At 35.0% G+C, this 20,900-nt stretch overlaps 1 protein-coding gene across 1 annotated transcript in view; it reads left to right on the forward strand.

Moving 5' to 3' along the window:
- The window catches only part of Neo1 (neogenin 1), a 194,275-nt gene that overhangs the window by 91,349 nt on the left and 82,026 nt on the right, over window positions 1-20,900 (forward strand). Inside the window, exons 6-7 of the mRNA XM_010627935.3 lie at window positions 10,156-10,310; window positions 12,450-12,570. Coding sequence (XP_010626237.1) covers window positions 10,156-10,310; window positions 12,450-12,570 — 276 coding nt within the window. The remainder of the gene's footprint in view (window positions 1-10,155; window positions 10,311-12,449; window positions 12,571-20,900) is intronic.

Here is a 20,900-nt window from a genome sequence, read left to right on the forward strand (position 1 = left end):
CTGCTTTCCTTGGCAGATGCTTTGTGTTCCTGATAGCTGAAACTTCCTGGGGTCTCCACTGCACTTTTGGCTTCACTCTCACAGCTTCACCCATGGCCCCCCTTCTGAACGAATGTAGGTGGAAGCCTTTCTGGCCCCACAACTCTTGCGTTCTGAATGCCTGTAAAACCAGTATCATGTAGATGATCTGAGGGTCTTCCACCCATTCGAGCAGTAGCAGAGCCTCCTTATATCATGCTGTGGAAGCTTCTGAATACCTGGATGGCTGAGAACTGTGAACTGAATCCAAGGGAACCAATATCTTAGGCATCCCTTTTTGAGCAAAGGTCTCAGGAGCTGTCTTCTCAAGTGAAAGCTTTACAAGTTATGCATCCTTCAGCTTGCTGTGTGTTATGGTTTAGATCTAGAATGTCTCCCCAAAGCCTTGTGCAGTGGTGGGGCTTTTGGAAGATGATTGGATTATGTGGGAGCTATAGCTAGCTGATTTGTTGTTAGGAGGTGGGTGTGTTTGAAAGAGGTAGGTCACAGAGGCAATGACCTGGAAGAGTATATCTCCCTCCCAGCTCCTCCTTTCTCTCTCTGCTTCCTATGGGCCATGGGATGAGCTGCTGCCCAGGCCCTTTTTGTCTTGGAGCCAACCAAGTGTGGACTGAATCCTCCAAAAACCATGAATCAAAATAAACCTCTCTTCCTTAAGTTATGGGTGTTGGGTATTTTGTTTCAGCAATGGGAAAGTGACTAAGACAATTAACAAGTAATCGAATGAAGAAAACTGTTGAAATTGTTCATTGTGCCACCTAGAATAATTTGGTTACTTAATCATTCATGTTTTCCTTTGTACTACTATTTTTTCATAGACTTCTAGTGTTGAAAAGAAAATTGAGATTAGAAGAAAATCTGAGAGTTTGCTCTATTCTGGAGGAGGGTGAACCGTTATCCTTTCTTAGATAATTGAGGTCATAATTACCATGTTTATATGCATGTATGTTCACAAATTGCTTGATCATTTTTTATGAATTCCTATTCTTGACTTTTAAAGCCTTCCATAAATGAACATAAGACTTTTTTTTTTAATGCTGAAACTAGAGGCTGGAGGTATATAACAGTTGTAGAGCACCGCACAAAAATAAATTCCTACAAAACATACAACAAAAACCCCTGAAACTATTAAAGATGACCTTTCCTGTATATGACCACATCTCTGCTGTTTAAAAACTCTTATACCCTTATTTGCTGTTATGATTTAAGCCTGCGTGCATTTGCATTGAATCTTCGTGTTTAATCCCAGCTCCATAGGATCTCCCCCTGCCCTTTGACTTGATAATGCTGTGTGATTCTGTTTTCCTTTTATTTCTTTGTCTACTTCTTGTGTCTTTTTCTTCATGGGCATCTTTTCTTCCATTTGCTCATTGAAGTATTAAGGGGCTGCGAAGTTCATATTCAGCCTACTACTCTTCATGCTGCATGCTTATGGTTTCACGTATAATTCATATAATAGTAATTCCCTAAGTCCCAGACCAGACCTCTTACTGTTCATCAGACATTTCCTGTTGTGTGCCCCACAGGTACCTCAAACTTCACATGTCTAAAATTGAACTTCATATGCTTCCTTCAGAATCTTTCTCTTCTGATTTTTCTGTCACAGTAGAAACTGCTTACCTGTTTACCTGCACTAGACACATAGAAGTTTAATTCTTTTAAGTTTTAATATTTTATTCTACTCAGTATATCCAGATATTCTATAATCAATTAAAATTATGAAGATATTTTATGTTCTTTTTTCATACTAAGTCTTAGAAATTCAATTTTATATCAGAGTACATTTAAATTTGAACTACTACATTTAAAGTACTTCATACCCACCCATGGCTTATGTCTTCTTAGGGCTACTGACTGAACTGTCTAGGAGTGGGTATATCAGTCAGTGAACACTGTGAGGAGGATAGAGATTATGAAAATAATAAAGTTAGAATTATAGCTCATTTGACAGCATATGTCATAATCACCACCTTTTCACTTTCTCTGTCTGTTTTTCTTTCTTTTCAGGGTCATACTATGTAGGGAGTCTAAGATGGCCTTGAACTTATGGGTCCTCCTGTCTCAGGCTCCTGAGTGTTAAAATTACAGGCTTGTATCTCCATTCCCTACCCTATTTTTTTCTTTTTATTTAACATCTAATAGTAGTACAGAGCTCTAATAATTGTACATAATTACAGGATACATTGATCAAAAAGTATGGAGAATGTTAAAATTAAAAAAATTATTACAGTAAAAGACATTGCCATTAACCACTTAGCAGTCCATTGAAATGTACATTACAGTGGTATATATTTAATAGAGACAAATTATAATTTGCATAAATGACTAGCAATAGGCACTGGTTAAATAAGTTATGATTTTTCTGTATATCAAAATACTATGCATCCAAGAAAAATCATATATTAAAAGACCATTAAATGGCAAGATAAAGCACTTTGAGCATATTAAATGAGAAAAAACAGGTTCCAAAGCAGTGTGTAAGAGTTAAGATCATGTCATAAGGTTGTAGTGTAAATTGGATCATTTCCCTTGATTTTCTTTTAAACCAATTAGCAGGAAGCCTTATTTTTCTTCATTTTGAGACCTTCTCCCTGTAGTTTTCAGACTGCTTGATACTTACTTATCTTGAAGAAATCATTCTCCCTCACCTCCCAGGCTCCGAGTGTAGAGAGAACTGGTGTCTTAAATTTGATGAGTCTAGGCTGACATTGCTTCTAAAGTAATATAATTTCAAGAGTAGTACCTGCCTGCCTTGCAAGCACAGGACCTGAGTTTGATCCCCAGTACCAAAAAAAGAGCAGCAGTAAACATCAGGCAAATCCTTTTGCCTGTGCTCTCTTTAATGTCCTTCCTTTCACCCCTTGCTTGACTTACTTGTGTAATCTCTGAAACTCTTGACCCTTGCTTTCTCCTGTCTCTGGTATTTGTCCTCTTTCAACTGCCTTTCCCCAGGTGCTTTTTTTTTAACATGTGCCTTGTATATATCTTTCTTGGTTTACCTATCACTGTGTTTGTTTGTTTATTGTTTGTATCTTTCTCCCCTGCCAAACTAGAGTTCCTTGCAGCAGGACTGGCTCTTGTCCACTTTTGATTCTTAGTACCAAGTAGTACCTGATGCTATGTATTTACAGCAACCAAGGACTTCAGAACATATTCTCCTCAACTCTCCATAAGATATTGAACAGTAGCTTGTAATCCACTCTTATAGTATATAATCTGTATCAAGAGGATTTCAGAATTTTATTTTATAAACTTTGTATTTTTAAGACATTATTATAAATTATGTTTCTTTGGGTTTGTTTTATAATCCTATACTGGGACCTGAATCATTTTGGATTGGTTTGCAGTTCTTAGATTTTTGCTGCATCAGTGGTCAGGTTAGCTTTCAGATAAATTCCACATTTTACAAGCTTGAAATAATTGTCTAATGTTCATGTAAATGTATTCTCAACTACAGTAGGCTCATTTCTATGGTAACTAACTTTATCTTCAGAAGAGAAATTTCAGGTATTCTACAAAGACCAGAATATCCATGTGAAATAAAATGAAATATGATGTAAGGTTAAAACCTAGTTATGTGAAATACATGCATGATTTTTGACCATGAAAATGTTTCAGAATAAAAAAGCCGTTCATATGTCCAGTGATTCTGACTGTGCTATTTATACATTAGGCAAAAATGCAATAAAATAAGAATTAAACTCTATCTTGATTTTGTATTCCAAAATAACTCTAATGAGGAGGAAACTTTGTGAAAAGCAGGTGTCAGTGATGCAGAAATAGACATGTGTTTATAAAGCCAAGAGGTCAACATTGCATCTCACGGAAGTAATATGATGTGATCATATGATCTTTACAAGTTAAATTAGTTTATATGAACTTCATTTTTCTTATTTGTAAAATATGGGATGAGGAGGCCTTTTTTCTGGTGGTGGTGTTGTAAAGATGCTTAGTACTTTGCCTGGTGCGTGGTGAACATTCAGTAAGTGCGCCTCTGCCTCAGCAAGTACACTGACAGTTCAAACCATCTTTTCTTTCCATTGATGTTTTCTCTGATTTTTTTTTTTTTTTTGAGACAGGGTCTTACTATGTAGTTGATACTGACCTGAAACTCACTATGTAGCCCAGGCTGTTCTTGAACTCACAGTGATCCTCCTGCCTCAGCCTTCTGAGTGCTGGGATTATAGGCATGCGCCAACATACCCGGCTCCTCTGATTTCTTTTTTGCCTACTTACCTAGATTTCACTTTCTCCTTAGATCGCTCATATTGATCTCTCAGCTGACTTTCTGCTTTGATTTTATCCCAAGCACCAGCCATTAATGACTGTAGGTTCCATGTTTCGTGGTTTGTGAGTGAAAGCAGCCATACCCCATTGTTCATGCCTCGCAGAGCTTTTTGGACTCTTACCTGGAACTGTGAATGCTGGGCTTGTGTTCCTCTTAAGACACTGATGGGACAGAGTGTTATGAAATCTTCTTTATTCTTTATGTAAAAAGCATGAAAATTGCAGTATGAGGGGAAAGTTATGCCTATGCCATCCTAGAAATAAGTGAGAAGATCTTGGCTAACATCTTGGCATTATTTTGCCTCTTAGATTGTTTGTCTCAACCTCAGAATTTCAAGCTTTCCTTAATTAGCACACTCTGGGTCTCTTACTCATTAACTTCAGCTGTCTTCTCTTCAGTCTGTTAATATAGTCCAGCTTTATTGTAAATCAGTGTAGTATTTATTGTGTTTGATTAAACTGTTTCTTTAACTTCAAAAAGGTTGTTACCAATTTTGATCAAGAAGGCCATACCAGGAAGGATTTTACTTATGTTGTTAGTGTCTCATGTTAATATATGTACTGCAGAAAGGAGCACTGTTAGTGTCTTATATTAAATATGCTCAGTCTCCTAAACTTCTCATTCTCTTTTTTAATGTTAGCTGTCTTCTTTTTTCTTTTCTGTTTTTTTTGAGACAGGGTCTCACTATGTAGTTGAGACTGACCTGGAACTCACTATGTAGCCCAGGCTGGTCCCGAACTCACAGTGGTTCTCCTGCCTCAGCCTTCTGAGTGCTAGGATTACAGGTGTGCGCCACCATGCCTGGCTATCTTCTTTCTTATTGTAGAAGTGTAGAGTTAGGAATAGTAGAAGTGGAACAGTTTTATGAACTTGAAAATCTGCCCCCTCCAAACCTTTTTACTAAAAATTAAATTCAAAAGCTCCAAAATGGGCAATGGAGTGATTTTATTTTAGTGAACAGTACTGTCTGGGGCAGGCTTCTTTCTGGTTTTAAGTGTCTTCCCATATCTGCTGTCACTCCCTACTGTTGAGTGTTGATTGATTGTACTTTCAATTGAGCCTGCTTTATGCAGTTATGGGATCTCATCCCATCAGGTCTTAATAAGAATATCTCAACTCAGTATAGCATGCTTACCCTCAATTTATCTGAAAGCTAAATATATTAAATGCTATCTAAATTCTGAGAATAACTGACTAAAAGAGGTCTCACTGTGTAGTTCAGGCTGTGTAGCCTTGTTTGATCTCAAACCATCTTCCTTCAGCTTCCTGAGTGCCCCAAGCAGTGCTTATCAAACTAGAGATCCTGTTAAAATACTGATACTGGGATGGGGCAGATCTGGAGTGAGGCAGAGGTTCTGTATTTCTCAGTCTCTCATGCTGTTATTCTGAACTACACTATGAATAGAAAGGTTGTATTCTTACGTTAGATATCTCTCGCCATATATTAAATTAAAATCAAAATGGATCATAGATCTAAACATTAAAACAAAAACTTTAAACCTTCTGGAAGACAAAATAGGTAAAACACTTGAAGACATAGAATAGGATAGGACTTTCTGAACAGAATCTCAGTTGTGTAGGAAACAACATCAAAAAATCAACAAATGGGATTATATTAGACTAAAGAGCTTGTATACAGCAAAAGATCAGTAGAGTGAAGAGACGTCCTACAGAATGGGAAAAATTTTTGTCAGCTGCTCCTCGTAGAGGACTGATATCTAGAGTATACCTAGGTAACAATTGTGAATTACAGAGAAGCCTAAGAACTTCATGTGTGCAGTTTAACATGAATGGAAAAAGTTGCTTTGTTTTCTACTTAAAGAGCTTAATAAGAATTTCAGTGCTTAAGAATTTAAAATCAAACAGTAGAATCTCCAACATTTCAGAATGAATGTAAGTGAAAATTACTATCTTCCAAATCATAGCATAGTAAGGGCCCTGGTTATTTAGCTCAGAGGTGCTGCAACCTGCCTTGCAAGTGCAAGGTCCTGAGTTCGATCCCTGGTACCAAGGGGGGAAAACAAAAAGGTAGTGGGAAAACCATTATCCATGCCCTGAACATTTACCATGTGACAGGCACTGAACTTAGCCTCTTTCAAATCATAGCATAATAACCTTGAACCATTGATGTTGGCCCTATATTATTTTCCTTTTTAATTGAGTGGTAATTTCCTGCATCATATAATGGTGATAGAATTAAGTAATGTTTGTAGTAAAAGAATTTTGCAAGTATAATATGTTTTAGTATTATGTTCTGCTTTACATTTAGCAATTAAAATTACTCTTGTAATGGTGATGGTGTTAGAAGGGATACGGATATGTCAGAGAATTTGAAGGATAATTATGTCTTTGGTAAGGAAATGAATGATCTTCCATTACAACACTTATTTTCTTATGGTAATTGACTCATTTACTCTCTGGTTATCAGTTTAACCTCCCAACCACAAGCATCTGCTCTTAAATTGTGTTTAATTGGTTTGAACACTGTCTACAGAGTAGTTAAAAATCCAGAGAATACTTTAAAGACATTATTTTATAATTAATGAAAGAGAAGTATATGATCACTGTTTATATTTTTGTCTGGTAGTCTTTGAAAATCAGTTTACTAAAAGTGCATACCCAAATTAAATACATTAATTCAGTTTTTTAAAAAGAGGATTTTGCTATGTGTATTCCAAAATTACTTAATCTGCCTTAGAGGGATCCTCAGTCCTAGGCCCAAGGAACATGTCAGTTTCTTGGAAACAGTACTATCTTAGTTCAGAGAACAGGCTTTGAAGGTAGAAAAAAATTAGTATGCTACTATTTGTAATCTAAAGAAGAGAGATGGTGAAAAATTGTGTGTGCTTGTTTTATGTGTGCATTTATAGATAAAGGGAATCCAACATTTATCCTCCCATTTTATAAAAACTATGCTTTGAAGTAACCAGATAATTAAGAGTCATCTCAGTAATGGATTGAGGGAGTGTAACTAATGGGGAATGTCTCTTTACACGAAGTATGATAGAATAAGAATATTACTAATTTGTATCTCTTAGTGGACAGTGATTGTCAGACAGAGGCTGTTAACATCACCAAAAGACAGTCATTTATAAACCTCCTAATGGAAGCACATGGAACTGCCTAGGAAGTAGACCTGAAAAAAACAAGTTGACTGAGGTATCCTCCTGTAATAGGTTGAATTTGTTAAATACTACCATGGCTAATACAGTTGGCCAAAGATGGACTGCAGCTGACTCTACAGGACAGATGACTCGGTTTATTAAGAAATTGAAAGTAAAGATAAGATAAAAGAGGAACTCATGGATTAAAAGGAATTTAATGAATTGTTTGCCCAATTCAAATAAAGTAAATCAGTTTTTAAAACATAGGCCATTAATGGCTTTTAGCAAAGTTTATTTTTTTTTAAAGAAATCTTTTTAGTGTACATCCAAAGCTAACAAAGCAATTTTTTAAAAAGTTGAGACTCTTACAGTGAGCTCTTGACTTACAAACTCACTTGGTTCCCAAGGGCTGGTTGTGACTCAAGTTGGTTGTAAGTCAGTACAGGTGAGATCTGGATGTTTACCTGAGTACATGCTATAGATAACAAGAGGCAGATGAATCTTCCATTAACCTAACTTGCCCAAGTTCTTTGTATGTCAAGCAAGTCATAACCTAAGCTGAGTCTGCATTTGTCTGGGGGATGCAGACCTTCAGTACACATGTTGGAAAAATTTTGAGGGAATAAAGGAAAGAATGCTTGTTCTGCCAATTAAGGAAACATGGTATATAGTTTTAATTATTTTGTGGCTGTAGTCTAAGATTAGACAGATTCATGGAAAAAAACAAAACAAAACAAAACAAAACAGTACCAAGAAACAAACCCACAAACATGCATAGGATTTCATTGTTAAAACTTTCAGTTCAGTTGTTCTTATTCAAACTACTGAGCTTGCCATTTAGGAAAACAAAGCTGGATAGTTACTTCAGTAAGTCTAACTTGTTTCATAGGACTACTGGAAGAAAATGTAAATGAATATTGAATGAATATAGTACAGCAACAGGGAGGCCTTTGGAGTATAAGAATAATGAAATGCTGATGCCAAGATGCAAAAGAGCTATATATTTTACTAGATAAAAATTTGAAACTGTTACAACAGTAAGTGCTGCTAAGTTAAACACAAAGAGAAAATTGAATATAGGTATTGAGGGTGAGAATCCAAATTCTCTCAGACCTTGTTGGAGAGGTAGAAAGCCACCTGCTGGGGTGATGATCTGATTGAACAATGAAAAATTAGATTTTTTTTTTTTTTTTTTTTTTGGTACCGGGGATTGAACTTGGAACCTTGAGCTTGCAAGGCAGGAGGCGACAACACTAAGCTAAATCCCCGGCCCCCCAAAATTAGAATTTTTTTTTTAGGGCTTGAGATACAGCTCAGTGGTAGAAAGCTTGCCTAGCATGTGCAAGGCCTTGGATGCAGTCTTCAGCACAAAAATGAAGTACCACTTAAAATAGCACCAAATTTCTTACAGATATATCCCTAACAAAGTATAAATAAGATGTTTATTGAAATCTATGAAACACTGATGAAAGAAATCAAAGATTAAACAATTGGACAGAGAAACTATGTTGATGGAAAGGAAGACTTCATATTGTTAAGATGTCAGGTTGCTACAAATTTAGCACCATCTTCATCAAAATTCCAGCAGGTAGGGCACATTTTAGCTCACTCTTAAATACAGCTGCTGTCATCATTGTTATTCTGTGAAACTAGCCCACAAGGGAGCTGGCTGATTTGTGATATAGAGGGATTCCTTGTCATTTGAAATTTTCAAGCAGGGATCCTTTGACAAGGATGAAATAGAGGAAATTCTTAACATTAAAAAAGAAATTAGTCTAGATGATTATTTCAATCTTCTAAGCAAAATTCTTGTGAATCTGTTGTTTGTAAATTAGTTATTTACATACTTGGGGCAAGAAGAAGGGGGGAAATTTGAGTGTTCAAAGCTTTTCAAATACATTTACCTTTTCCCCAAAGATCCTCTCACTTTAAAAAACATTTTCATGTGATATTACTAGTAGGAATGTGTTGTGTGAGTATTTAATGCCTTTAATATAATACTTACTTTGTTACTATTCATCAGGCTGACTGAAAGGGAAGATTATGTCAAAATTTAATTATAGCTTTTTTGTCTTTTAAAAAATTTTATTTTATTAGTACATGTTTGCAGTACCTAATGATTACATTCATGGTGGGGGAATTGGTACACTTATATAATACATGTCAGTCTTTTTCTCCTTCCCCTCCAACCCCTTTTTTGTCAGTATCAGATTCATTTATCTTATAAATCCTTATAAAGTTAATTAACTATCATACATACAGGTTAACAGCCAGATTAATTATGGCTTTTTCAAAATGGTATTATGTCTTAGGACAACTTGTAATATTCATATTTTCAGTTTCTTCAATATAGTCAATCTAGTAAATATTTCTCAGTAAGTAACTGGAGAAACTTAGTTATGCCAGGGAATTAATTTTGCAAGATAATTGTTTCCCCTTTTTTTTACAGTACCAGGAATTGAACTCAGGACCTTGAACTTGCCACACAGGCACAGTGCCACCGAGCTATACCCCCAGCCCCAATAATTGTTTCCTAACATGTAGTTTTAACATATATTTGTTGCATGCTTTTGTAAAAATATGCAAGAGCTTAAATAATCAGTAAAAATCATGTGATGGTTAAAATAGCTACCTTTTTATTTTCATTAATATCTTAATTGGTTGAAATTTGAATAGTTACCTATTTTCTTTTCATTGATGTTTTAATTTTCTTTCTGTTTAAAGCTCAGCCTGAATTCCTGAAACAACCTGCTAATATATATGCTCATGAATCCATGGATATTATATTTGAATGTGAAGTGACTGGGAAGCCAACTCCAACTGTGAAGTGGGTCAAGAATGGGGATATGGTTATTCCAAGTGATTACTTTAAGATTGTAGTAAGTATTTTTCAAAGAGATATTTTATTTTGAACCTTTGAATGTTTTTAAATATTATCACTAAAAGATCAGTTTTCTTATGTATGCTACTTTATGTTCTACAAATGAATAAAAAATGGAAACTTACAGTAAAGGTTACAGAGAATATACTTTTGTCATTGACTGATAAGAAATCTGAGCCCAGAAATATTTTTGTAGCTTGAGTTGAAATCACATAGCAAATTAGTGGTTGAACTAAATTTAAGAGTTTAGCAAGAGTCTGGTACTCTGAAACACAGCTTTCTCCATTTTCTGGGAAATAATTGATATATGTGTGTGGGTGTGTGTTCTTGTCTTCACAACTCTTTACTCAAAGAGCAGAAATCTGTCCCATGAAGTGTGGAAAGATGAACCTTTTGAAAAACCTATCAATTAATTATATAAAAAACCTTATAAAACATAATAAAAAAAAGTATGCCAATGTCCAAACCCTTCAAAGTAAGGATTACCCAGTATGAGACAATTGTGACAAAAGATAGATTCTTTAAAGAAGTAAATGTTTTGTTATATGGTACTGTATCAATATGTAAAATTTTATGTATTTATGTCAGTTTAAAAAATTTGTTAAAGTATGTATATGAAAAAATGTTATGTATTTAAGAAATCTCAAATTGGGCACAGTGACACCTGCCTCCTGTGTAATCCTAGCACTTAGGAGGCAGACACAGGAAGATCACCATGACTCAGGTAGTTCATGGCCAGCCTGGAATACATATAGAGACCCTGTCTCATAAAAACAATAAAAAAAGAATTCTCAACCATACATTTTCACTTTATATAGATTAAACACTTAATAAATATTATCTAACATTCTGATAATAGAGCTGGGTGTGGTGGCAGATGCCTATAATCCCAGCACTTGAGAGGCTGAGACAGAAGGATCACTATGAATTTGAGGCCAACCTTGGCTGTGTAGTAAGTTCAAGACTAATATGAACTACCCAGTGACACCTTGTCTCTACCCCTCAATTCTAATAATAGAATTAGTATCTTAAGTTTTAGTGATAAGTATTAATGGTATACCTTAAGATCTAAACGTAACATTCATAAAGATGTACTTATGGTTGCTAAAGACTTACTGTCTCATTATAAATGTGTTGAGAAAGTAAATCATTTTTGTGGGGGGGATACTGGGGATGGAACTTCTCAGGCCCTTGCGCTTGTAAGGCAGGCAGCAGAACCATTGAGCCAAATCCCCAGCCCAGAAGTAATTCATTTTTAGTGGGTATGTGTTCTTTGTTTTTGAAATATGTATTTTCATGTTACAGAAAGTAACCTATATGTATCCATATTATAAAGCAGTCTGTTAGGATTAAATTATCATTTTTATTTTGTCATGTTCCCTCACTAATTTTTGTTGTTGTTGTTGTTGTTTTTGTTTTTTTGAGACAGGGTCTCACTATGTAGTTGAGACTGACCTGGAACTCACTATGTAGCCTAGTTTGCTCTCCAACTCACAGTGATCCTTCTGCTTCAGCCTCCCGAGTGCTGGGATTACAGGCATGTGCCACCACTCCCGGCTCCTGCACTATTTTTAAAATTTAAACCATTTTTATTATACCAGTAACAATAGTTGACATTCATGCAGTATTTTATTCTTTAGAAAACATATATTTACAACTTCACTTTATTGTAATTAATCTATTAGAGTTATTGATATTACAGATAATCTTAAGAAAACAGTGCTATAAACTGACTTATTTATTTATTTGGTACCGTGAATCAAATTGTGGTGCCACCGAGCTAAGTCCCCAGCCTTAAACTAATTTAGACTTCACCATGGTTTCATTATATTGCTTGCCAGATATTTTTCCAAGCAAAGGTGTAAATGACTTTGCAAGCAGAAGTTAAGATAAGACTTTCCATGCTTGTTAAATTCTTTATTGTTTGTGATGGTATATATTAATTCTGGGCAGTTAAGTCAATATTCTGCCAATGCTTTTATATAAAATTGTGTTAGCAGGTATGTAAGTAGGTAATTAGTAATTGGGTCATAAAATTTTACTTGTTTTTCTTTCCCAAAAAGAATAAATCCTTGAGATTTTGAGTTTATATTTATAAATTAAATCATAAAATTTTACATGTATTTTTCTTCCTTAGAAGGAACATAATCTTCAAGTTTTGGGTCTGGTGAAGTCAGATGAAGGGTTCTATCAGTGTATTGCTGAGAATGACGTTGGAAATGTGCAAGCTGGAGCCCAGCTGATAATCCTTGAACATGGTAAGAGGGTCTAAGCAGTCAGACAAAGAAGGCTAACTCTGTGATCATGCTAGGGTTCCTGACTGATAGCTTGTTTGAAAAGGCCAAGATACAGTATGACTGAGAAAAAAAGAATTGCACTCTAAATTTATTTGCATCACTTAAAATTACCTTGGAACACAATGTCAGATAAAGTTGAAATTAGCATTAAGAAACACTGAATAATTATAATCTTAACACAAATGGGTAGTTTTCAGAATTCAGTCACTTTAATCTCACAGTTATATTTCTACCCTATAAAGAAAAATATTGTAATATTTATTTTGCATTGAACTTGTTTTAGTTTTTCTAAATTAAATTAACTTGCCTTTTCTGTTTATCATCCCCCTGTATATTATAAAAACTTCAGACAACTTTGAAAAGAATTTCCCTGTGTATTAGTAAAAGTCAAATCAAGAGAAACTATTGTTATTTCAACAGGAAAAGGAATTTTTTTTTTTTTATTTTGTTTTGGTACCAGGGATCAAACTCGGAACCCTGCGCTTGCGATGCAGGCGGCAGCACCACTGAGCTAAATCCCTGGCACGGAATTATTAATTATAATAAATGGCTTGGAGTAGAGGTTGGCTAGTAAAAAGTAAAGAGAACCCTAAAAATTGTAAAATTCACAGATACAAGGAACTCCTAGGTCTGAGACAGTGCTCAGGCAGAGGTCCTTCTTGGGACTGAGATCTAGACATTGTTGTAAAGGCTGTGGCTGTGCTACATGGGGTGGCACAGAAGCCGATACAGTGTTTGCTGTTGAAACTTGGTTAGAATTCACTCTCTAGCATCTGAGGAAAACTTTCCTAGGGAGGTATCTCAGCAGAGGTGACAAAAATCACTTGAGGTTTGGCTTTTAAGGAAAGCTGTTGGTACAAGTCCTCACTAAGGCAGGGCCCTGGAACCAGGGAAAAAAAATCCCTTCAGTGTATCTCCAGTGCCTTGTACTGCTAACATTAACATGTGTGCCAGCTGGCAAAGGAAAGGGCCCAGCTTCATTTATGTAGAGCAGGCGATGAAATCTGAATTAGAAGCCCAGAGGCAATAATTGGTAACTGGAGCATACACCAGATATTTCCATTTAGGGATACTGTATAGAAACACACATATAACCTTTTGCTTTTATATCCTTTTATAACCTTGTGCTTTCTTCCAACAATATGTTGTGGATCACTTTCCATGTGAACAAATACGCATTTGCAATTTATTTTCACAATGTTTGTATCAACATTGTTGATTCATTGTTCATTGTTGAATTTATATATATTTATATATATATATAAATTCAACAATGTATATGTGTATACACATATACACATATATACACATATACATACACACACTTTGTTCCATATAACTGATTCCCTATTAAGTAACATTTAAATTGTCTCATTTTTTGCGTTAACAATCTGGGAGGCTCAGGTAGGAACATCACAAATTCAAGCCCAGCCTAGGCAACTTAGTGACTTAGCAAGACCCTGTACCAGAATTTAAAAAGGGCTGGGGATAGAGCTTGGGGGAAAAAGCTCTGGGTTCCATCCTCAGTGCCAGACCCTCTAGTATGTTTGTGTTCAAGATTATCATTATAAATCTAACTCTGAAAAACAAAAAGTCTATTCTGAAAGTATTAAAATGGTCCGTAAATTAGTAATAATTTTACTTTCCTCTGAAAAAAGCTGACAGTGCTGTGTTGAACATTTTTAAATGACTACTAAAAATTGGATTGTTGATTAACAGTTAATAGTTGTGTTAAATTGATAAAGATAACCATTAGCTGTATTATTTATTTACCTCTTTTTTTTAAGCAACCAAAGCATTTTTCAAGAATGCATGAAAAAGATGCCACTTTAGACTTGTGATCTTTTGTATGAGTCAGTTATGGTCAGGTACCATCATGGTTCCCAGAAGAATTTCTCCGACAACTATCACTTGACCAAGTGTGCTTGTTGGCAAAGATAGTTGCTACTCTGGCTTTTTTTTTTTGGTACTGGGGATTGAACTCAGGACCTTGCGCAGCACCACTGAGCCACATCTCTGGCTTTTTTATTTTTGGATTTTTACATGCTATTTTAAAAAATATACTTTACTGTTATATGATATAAAATATTAGAACTGCTTTTTTCTGCCTGTGCCTGTCCTTGATTTTACTCTTGTTCAATGGAAATTATTTTAGGGTTAGTAGAAACGTGTCAGTTTCCCATCTTGGCAAAATGGTTGAATACAGTTACCAAATAAGGAATGGTGCAAGCTGTAGACTGTAGGATAGATGGGCTTTTTTTTTTTTTTTTTAACACTAATGGCACTTTGCAAATTTTGTGGCTATGTTGGGATGTATTTATGTGGTACTAAGCAGAGGGATTTCAGTATGTTTGTGTTCAGGATTATCATCATAAATCCAACTCTGAAGAAGAAATCTAACTCTGAAAGTATAAAAATAATGCCTAAATTTAAAAAATTAAAGACTGATTGGTTTCCCTGAAAGTGCTTGGATGTTATAAAAATTACAGTCATAGTGTGTGTGATTCTTTTTCAGAAAAGCATTTCACAGGCTGTTGAATTTTTTAGTGACCTTTATTGAGAATGCTTAAAATATACAGTATAAGAAGGAAGGTAGCATGTTACTGATTTTGTTTTCTGTTTTGCTTATTTGTTTGTGACGTACGGTCTCACTATGTTGTTCAGAGTTGTCTTGAATCTCCAGGTTCATGTGGTTCCCCCAGTTCAGCCTCCCAAGTCCTAGAACTGCAGGCATGTACCACCATGCCTGTTTTGCCATTTTATTTTAATGTGCAAGATAAGTATTTATTTGGGAAAGCTGAAAGATGGAACATAATTTATAATATCTTATCTTTGCCTTTCTAGGATTTATAATATCATAAAGGATGTAAGAGATTTATTCTTTAATGCAGTCCAAATGAGGTGTTTGCATTTTTGTTTTGTTTTTGCAGTACTGAGGATTGAACTCAGGGCCTTGAACTCATGGCCATTCCCAGCCATTTTTTATTTTTCATTTTAACACAAGGTCTTGCTAAGTCACTAAGTTGCCCATGCTGGGCTTGAACTTGAGATCTTCCTGCTTCAGTCTCCCAGAATTCTGAGATTACATATCTGTGCCACTGTGCCTAGGGTAGATGAGGGTTATTTTTATACTGCAAATAAAGCAGCATGCACTGCAGAAGAGATAGATTCAGTCTGTATGATCAGGGAATTTTTTTGATGTAAGATGCCCCCTCTGTAATAGGCCTCAAAAGATAGGATTTCCAGATATTGATCAAAAAGAGAATCTGGATCAGTATGGTAGAATAAAGAACTTACTCCTGAAGGAAGGTGGCAGGATAGGATCATATTGCTAATGGACATGCATGACTGTAAAAGGTTAAAGCAGTGCTGTAGAAAGACAGTCTGATGGTAAATCTAAGTTTAATTAGAGGAAGGCAGAGTCCAGGCTGATTTGAAAGAATGATGTTATGGGAAGATTATGATATGATAAGTGCATATATCAGAGAAATGGGAAAAGGATACTAGTAAAGAGATTAGTAATGTCTTATCTGATTCAGGCCTTATCATCTGATTATATATTAAATGTAGAGAAGTGAGATATACCTCCAAGGTTTTATTTGGGTCACTAGAAGAAGGATGATCCCTTTACAAACATAGAAAAGGAAGATGAATTGAAGTAGAAGGGGATTTCTACTTCTACTTAGGTTGTAGTGTGCAGAGAACATCTCCCTCTCAGCATAAGAGAAAACTTGATAATCTAGAAAATCATAACTTCTCGAGTCCATCAGAGAATTGAGCTTGCATAGCAGCCAAATAATGTAAATTCCAAAACAGGACAACCCCTCACCCCAAACCCCAAGGAATGAGTCATATGATTTTTTTTTTAACCTTTGACACAACACAAGAAAAAGACATGGCTACCATAAAAGTGGCAGGGAAAAAGCCAAATTTTAAAATAATTATTAAAGGCCACATATGGCCTAGTTTGTCATCTGACATCTCATATTCAAAGGATGTTCGTACTTGCTTGTAAATGCTTTTCTTTCTGGCTCCTCGGGGTACACCATATTGAGAGAGGGCAGAGCAGAAGATTAGAAAATCTATCTCTGTGGTTTAAAAATGAAGGAGGCATTCTGTCCAGCTGGGAGATGGGAACAAAGCTCCTTGGATTTATTCACATCTTTCTTGAAGTCTCACACCAGTGAGGAAAGGAAAGAAAACCTTATTTCATAAGTTTCTGTAGGGAGATTAGAAGCCAAACTGCTCGGCTCCTGTGAGTCAGAGAAAGCCTCTGCATACAGGATACAAGCAAAAACTCACTACTTCTGGGGAAAATATGGAAAAGAAAGGGGTAGAGAACATCATTTTAGGCTCCAGAATCCTATACCAGTACCAAAAAGCAGTCATTTACTACTTAAGGAGGAGCCAGAAACTCCCACCCAAGATCAACAGAAATACAAAGCAGATTTTAGCTGCCACAGGAAGAACAACTACAAGCCTACCTAAGACTGAGGCTGGACTATGGACAGTTGAGTGTGTATCTGCCCCAGCCATGGTCCTAGAAACAATTCACAGATACTCTCTGCTTTAGGAAGCTCAGGAGCATCCAGGGAAATCCCTGTGGTAAAGGTTGAACACTGACAGGAAAGCAGAAACAAACCTACAAAAAACCCTCTGGTGTCTATGCAGAGGAGTTCACTAGTAGAGGAATTTGAAATCTGTGTGACTATATCAGTTCCTGATTAGATGGGCTAAACACCTCCTCCTCAGTAATATTTTGACAGAGAAATAGGCCTTACAGTGTCCACATGTTAATAATACTGCTGTTCATTGGTCACTCAAAATTAGTAGACTCAAAAAAACGAAGGAAAAAAGTCCACTCATGGTTGAGAGAAAAAGCTGTCAACAGAACTAAATTCAACTTTTGTGATTTCTGTATATAAAGATAATAGAAAAATATTCTTAGAAAGTATACTATCTACATGCCATTTCTTATATACCTTTCTTTTAAAAATTACTTGTTAATGTATCCCTAAAGAATACAAGATGGATCAAAAACAAGAGCACATTGGGGCTGGGGATTTAGCTCAGCGGTTCGGTGGCCTGCCTTGCAAGTGCAAGGACCCGAGTTTAATCCCTGGTACCAAAAAAACAAAAAACAAAAACAAGAGCACCTTAATATGATCAAGCAGTCACATTCCTTGGTACCCAAATTAGTTGAAAAGTTTTACCTATACAAAACCTGCATACATGTTTATATCAGCTTTATTCCTAATCCAAACTTGAAGCAACCAAGATATCTTTTAGGATATGAATGGATAAACTTTGATACATCTATAAAATAAAATGTTTTCACCAAATAGTATCTAAAATGGGACATAAGCAGGCAGTGTAGCATAACTAAATTAGAGTCGCACAATCAAAATAACAAGAAAAGGGTAAAACAAATATATGAATAAGTAATGATTAAGAATCTTAAAAATTAATAAGGTCAAACCATAAGTCCAGAAAGCAGCTCAGACAACTGAGAAGCTAAATACCAGTGTAGTGAGATTGATGATAATAAGTGAAAATATACACCACAGTCAGACTACTGGAAACTAAGCCTGAGAAAGTCTTGAAAGCAACAGGACACTTGACATACAAAGGAGCAAAGATGAGACTCCCAGTAGAATTTTTGTCTTAAATAATACAAACTAGAAGATAATGGAGCAACATTTTTAAAAGACCGTCTCAAAATTTTAAAAAAGCACCGAAGATAAAATTAAATTAAATTAAAAAGCACCAAGGATGTAGTGTAGTACAAAGGCCCTGGATTCAATCTCCAATAATCGGAGATAAAAAAGGAACAAAAGCAAATCTAAAGAAGACAGAAGAAGGAAATGATGAAGAATGGAAATACTGAAGAATGGAAATATAGCAAAAAAACAGAAATCAGAAAACAACCCCATAAATTAAACCAAAAGCCCTTTTTTGAGAATATCAATTAAATACATTTAGACTGGCCAGGAAAAAAATAGAAAAATACAAATTATAGGAATGGAAGGGAAGATATTACTGCAAATCTTATACATAGTAAAGAAATACTATGAATGAACAACGTTCTGCCAAAAATTTGAAAAGGAAGCTAGTAGGTCTGAAAACTAGCCTTGGCAGAAAACTGGACAAAAATATCAAAAACCACAGAGTAGTCTATACAAAAACCTCAAGAAAGGGGTTAAGTTTGGTCTTTGTTAGATTATTAGCTTATTAAGCAAACTGTTTTCTTTCTACAAATTAAGACAGTTACTATTTTATTTTCATGTATGTGAAGAATATTTTGTCTCTTGTTGGTCTTGTGACATTTTTTATGCTTTAAAAATTGAAATCCCTGAACCTTCTCTTAAATAATGGAATTATAAAAGGTCAATGATATTATCTTATACTGTTTTTCTGCCTTTAGAAAAATACCAGTTATCCAGAGTTCATTACTAAATATTCTTGAAAATCTCCAGACTCCATTAGTAGAATCTTTTAATAACACCCTCTTTTTTCCTTAGTGATCAGGAAATACATTGTTGATTTTCTTTAATCCACTATTATTCTGTGGAATAAGATCTCAAACATTTTATCTAAAGATAGTGTATGTTTCATACTGGTTTTTTCTTCCTACCAATTGCAATTATTTAAATTATTTTAATACACCTTGTTCTGTCATGCTAATTTGTATATCTTCTCTATATTTTGTATCTGCGCATCTTTTAAAAAAATATGATGGCTTAAAAGTAGCTGGAAAAAGAAGCTTATTTTTCACAATTTTTTAATATATGACAAAGTGAATTACCAAATTGATACAGATTGAAATGATTATATGCTACCTAATACATGAATAATTAGTTGATCTGGAAAAAATTAAATTATACTTTTACTGTATAACAAAAATAAAATGAGAGCTAAAATTTTAACTGAATTCATTGAAAGAAAATAGAAGTCTCACCATCTGCTTATACTAAATAGAAAATACCAAGGAAAATTTTACTATTTTGTAGTATAAAGATGAAAATCTGTATATTAAAAATACCATAACCAAATTAAAGAGGAGATAAGCTAGAGAAAAATATCACAAGAAGTATTCTATCACAAAAGTTATTCTAAATGTAACAAGTGTACCAGCAAGCAAGTGGCAGTGATAAAATAACTAACATAAGCATATAACTCACAGTACAGCAAAGATAGAGTGCATTTATACATGTAACATAATCAACCTCACAGGTGTGTAAATTACATGAATAAGATATTGTATTTGCCTAGTAATAAAGATTATTTTTAAAAATAATTTGTTTATTTTTGTGGTACTAGGGATTGAACCCAGGGCTTTCACATTGCATCCCCAGCCCTTTTTTTGCGTTTTGCTTTGAAATGGAATCTTGCTAAGTTGCCCAGGCTGGGTTTGAACTTGGCTATTCCTCCTGCCTCAGCCTCCCAGGGTGCTGAGATTTCAGACATGCTCCACCGTGCCTGGCAAAGATTTCAAACGTTACTTCTTTAATGGCCAGCTAAGGTGGAATTAGGTTCATATCTCTTCTCTTATTGAGATTGTAAATTGTTATGTCATTTACTAAAACCATTTTCATAATAATATCTAAAAATGACTGAATCAGTTGTCTCTTTTAGGAGGTTTTCCTATGGAAATAATCAGTGATTTGGACAAAAACTAATTAATATCAGCATTAGTAATTTTAAAAGAGAAAGAAGGGTAAGGAAAGAGTAGAAATTATTTAAGTGTCTCAAAGTAGAAGAGGTAATTGAAATAGTTACAGTAGAAACCTACAATGGAAAAGTTGTTTGGTCTTTGAAAACTATGTTTTTGAACACTTTAATGAAGCAGGAAAATCTTGGCATATAATTTCAAGTAGAAAAGTAAAATACGAAGCTATGTATATCAAATCTGAATCTAATTTTTAAAAACTACACACATATACACACTTAGGCATTAGCATACCAAAATGTCAACATTAGTTAGCTATCTCAGTGCTCTGAATTTCCAAGAGTGGACTGTGTGTGTGTGTGTGTGTGTGTAGGTAGGTAGGTAGAGAAAAAAACAGCATTTCCCACATCTCTTTGACCATGGTATGTCCTGGTTGGTTTGTTTCTGACTGACCTGTTAGTATTTTAAAGGTCAGTTTGGAGGACATTAATATAGGGATATTCACTAGAGAATGGACTAGGTTGTGACTGGTAAACCGTGGTCCACCAGCCTGATTCAGCCCACTTCCTGCTTTGTAAACAAAATTTTATTGGAACACAAGCAGCACATTTGTTCAGAGATT

Source organism: Fukomys damarensis, unplaced genomic scaffold (genome assembly GCF_012274545.1).
Source record: "Fukomys damarensis isolate Sample0158 unplaced genomic scaffold, DMR_v1.0_HiC HiC_scaffold_25, whole genome shotgun sequence".
Classification (NCBI taxonomy): Eukaryota; Metazoa; Chordata; class Mammalia; order Rodentia; family Bathyergidae; genus Fukomys; species Fukomys damarensis.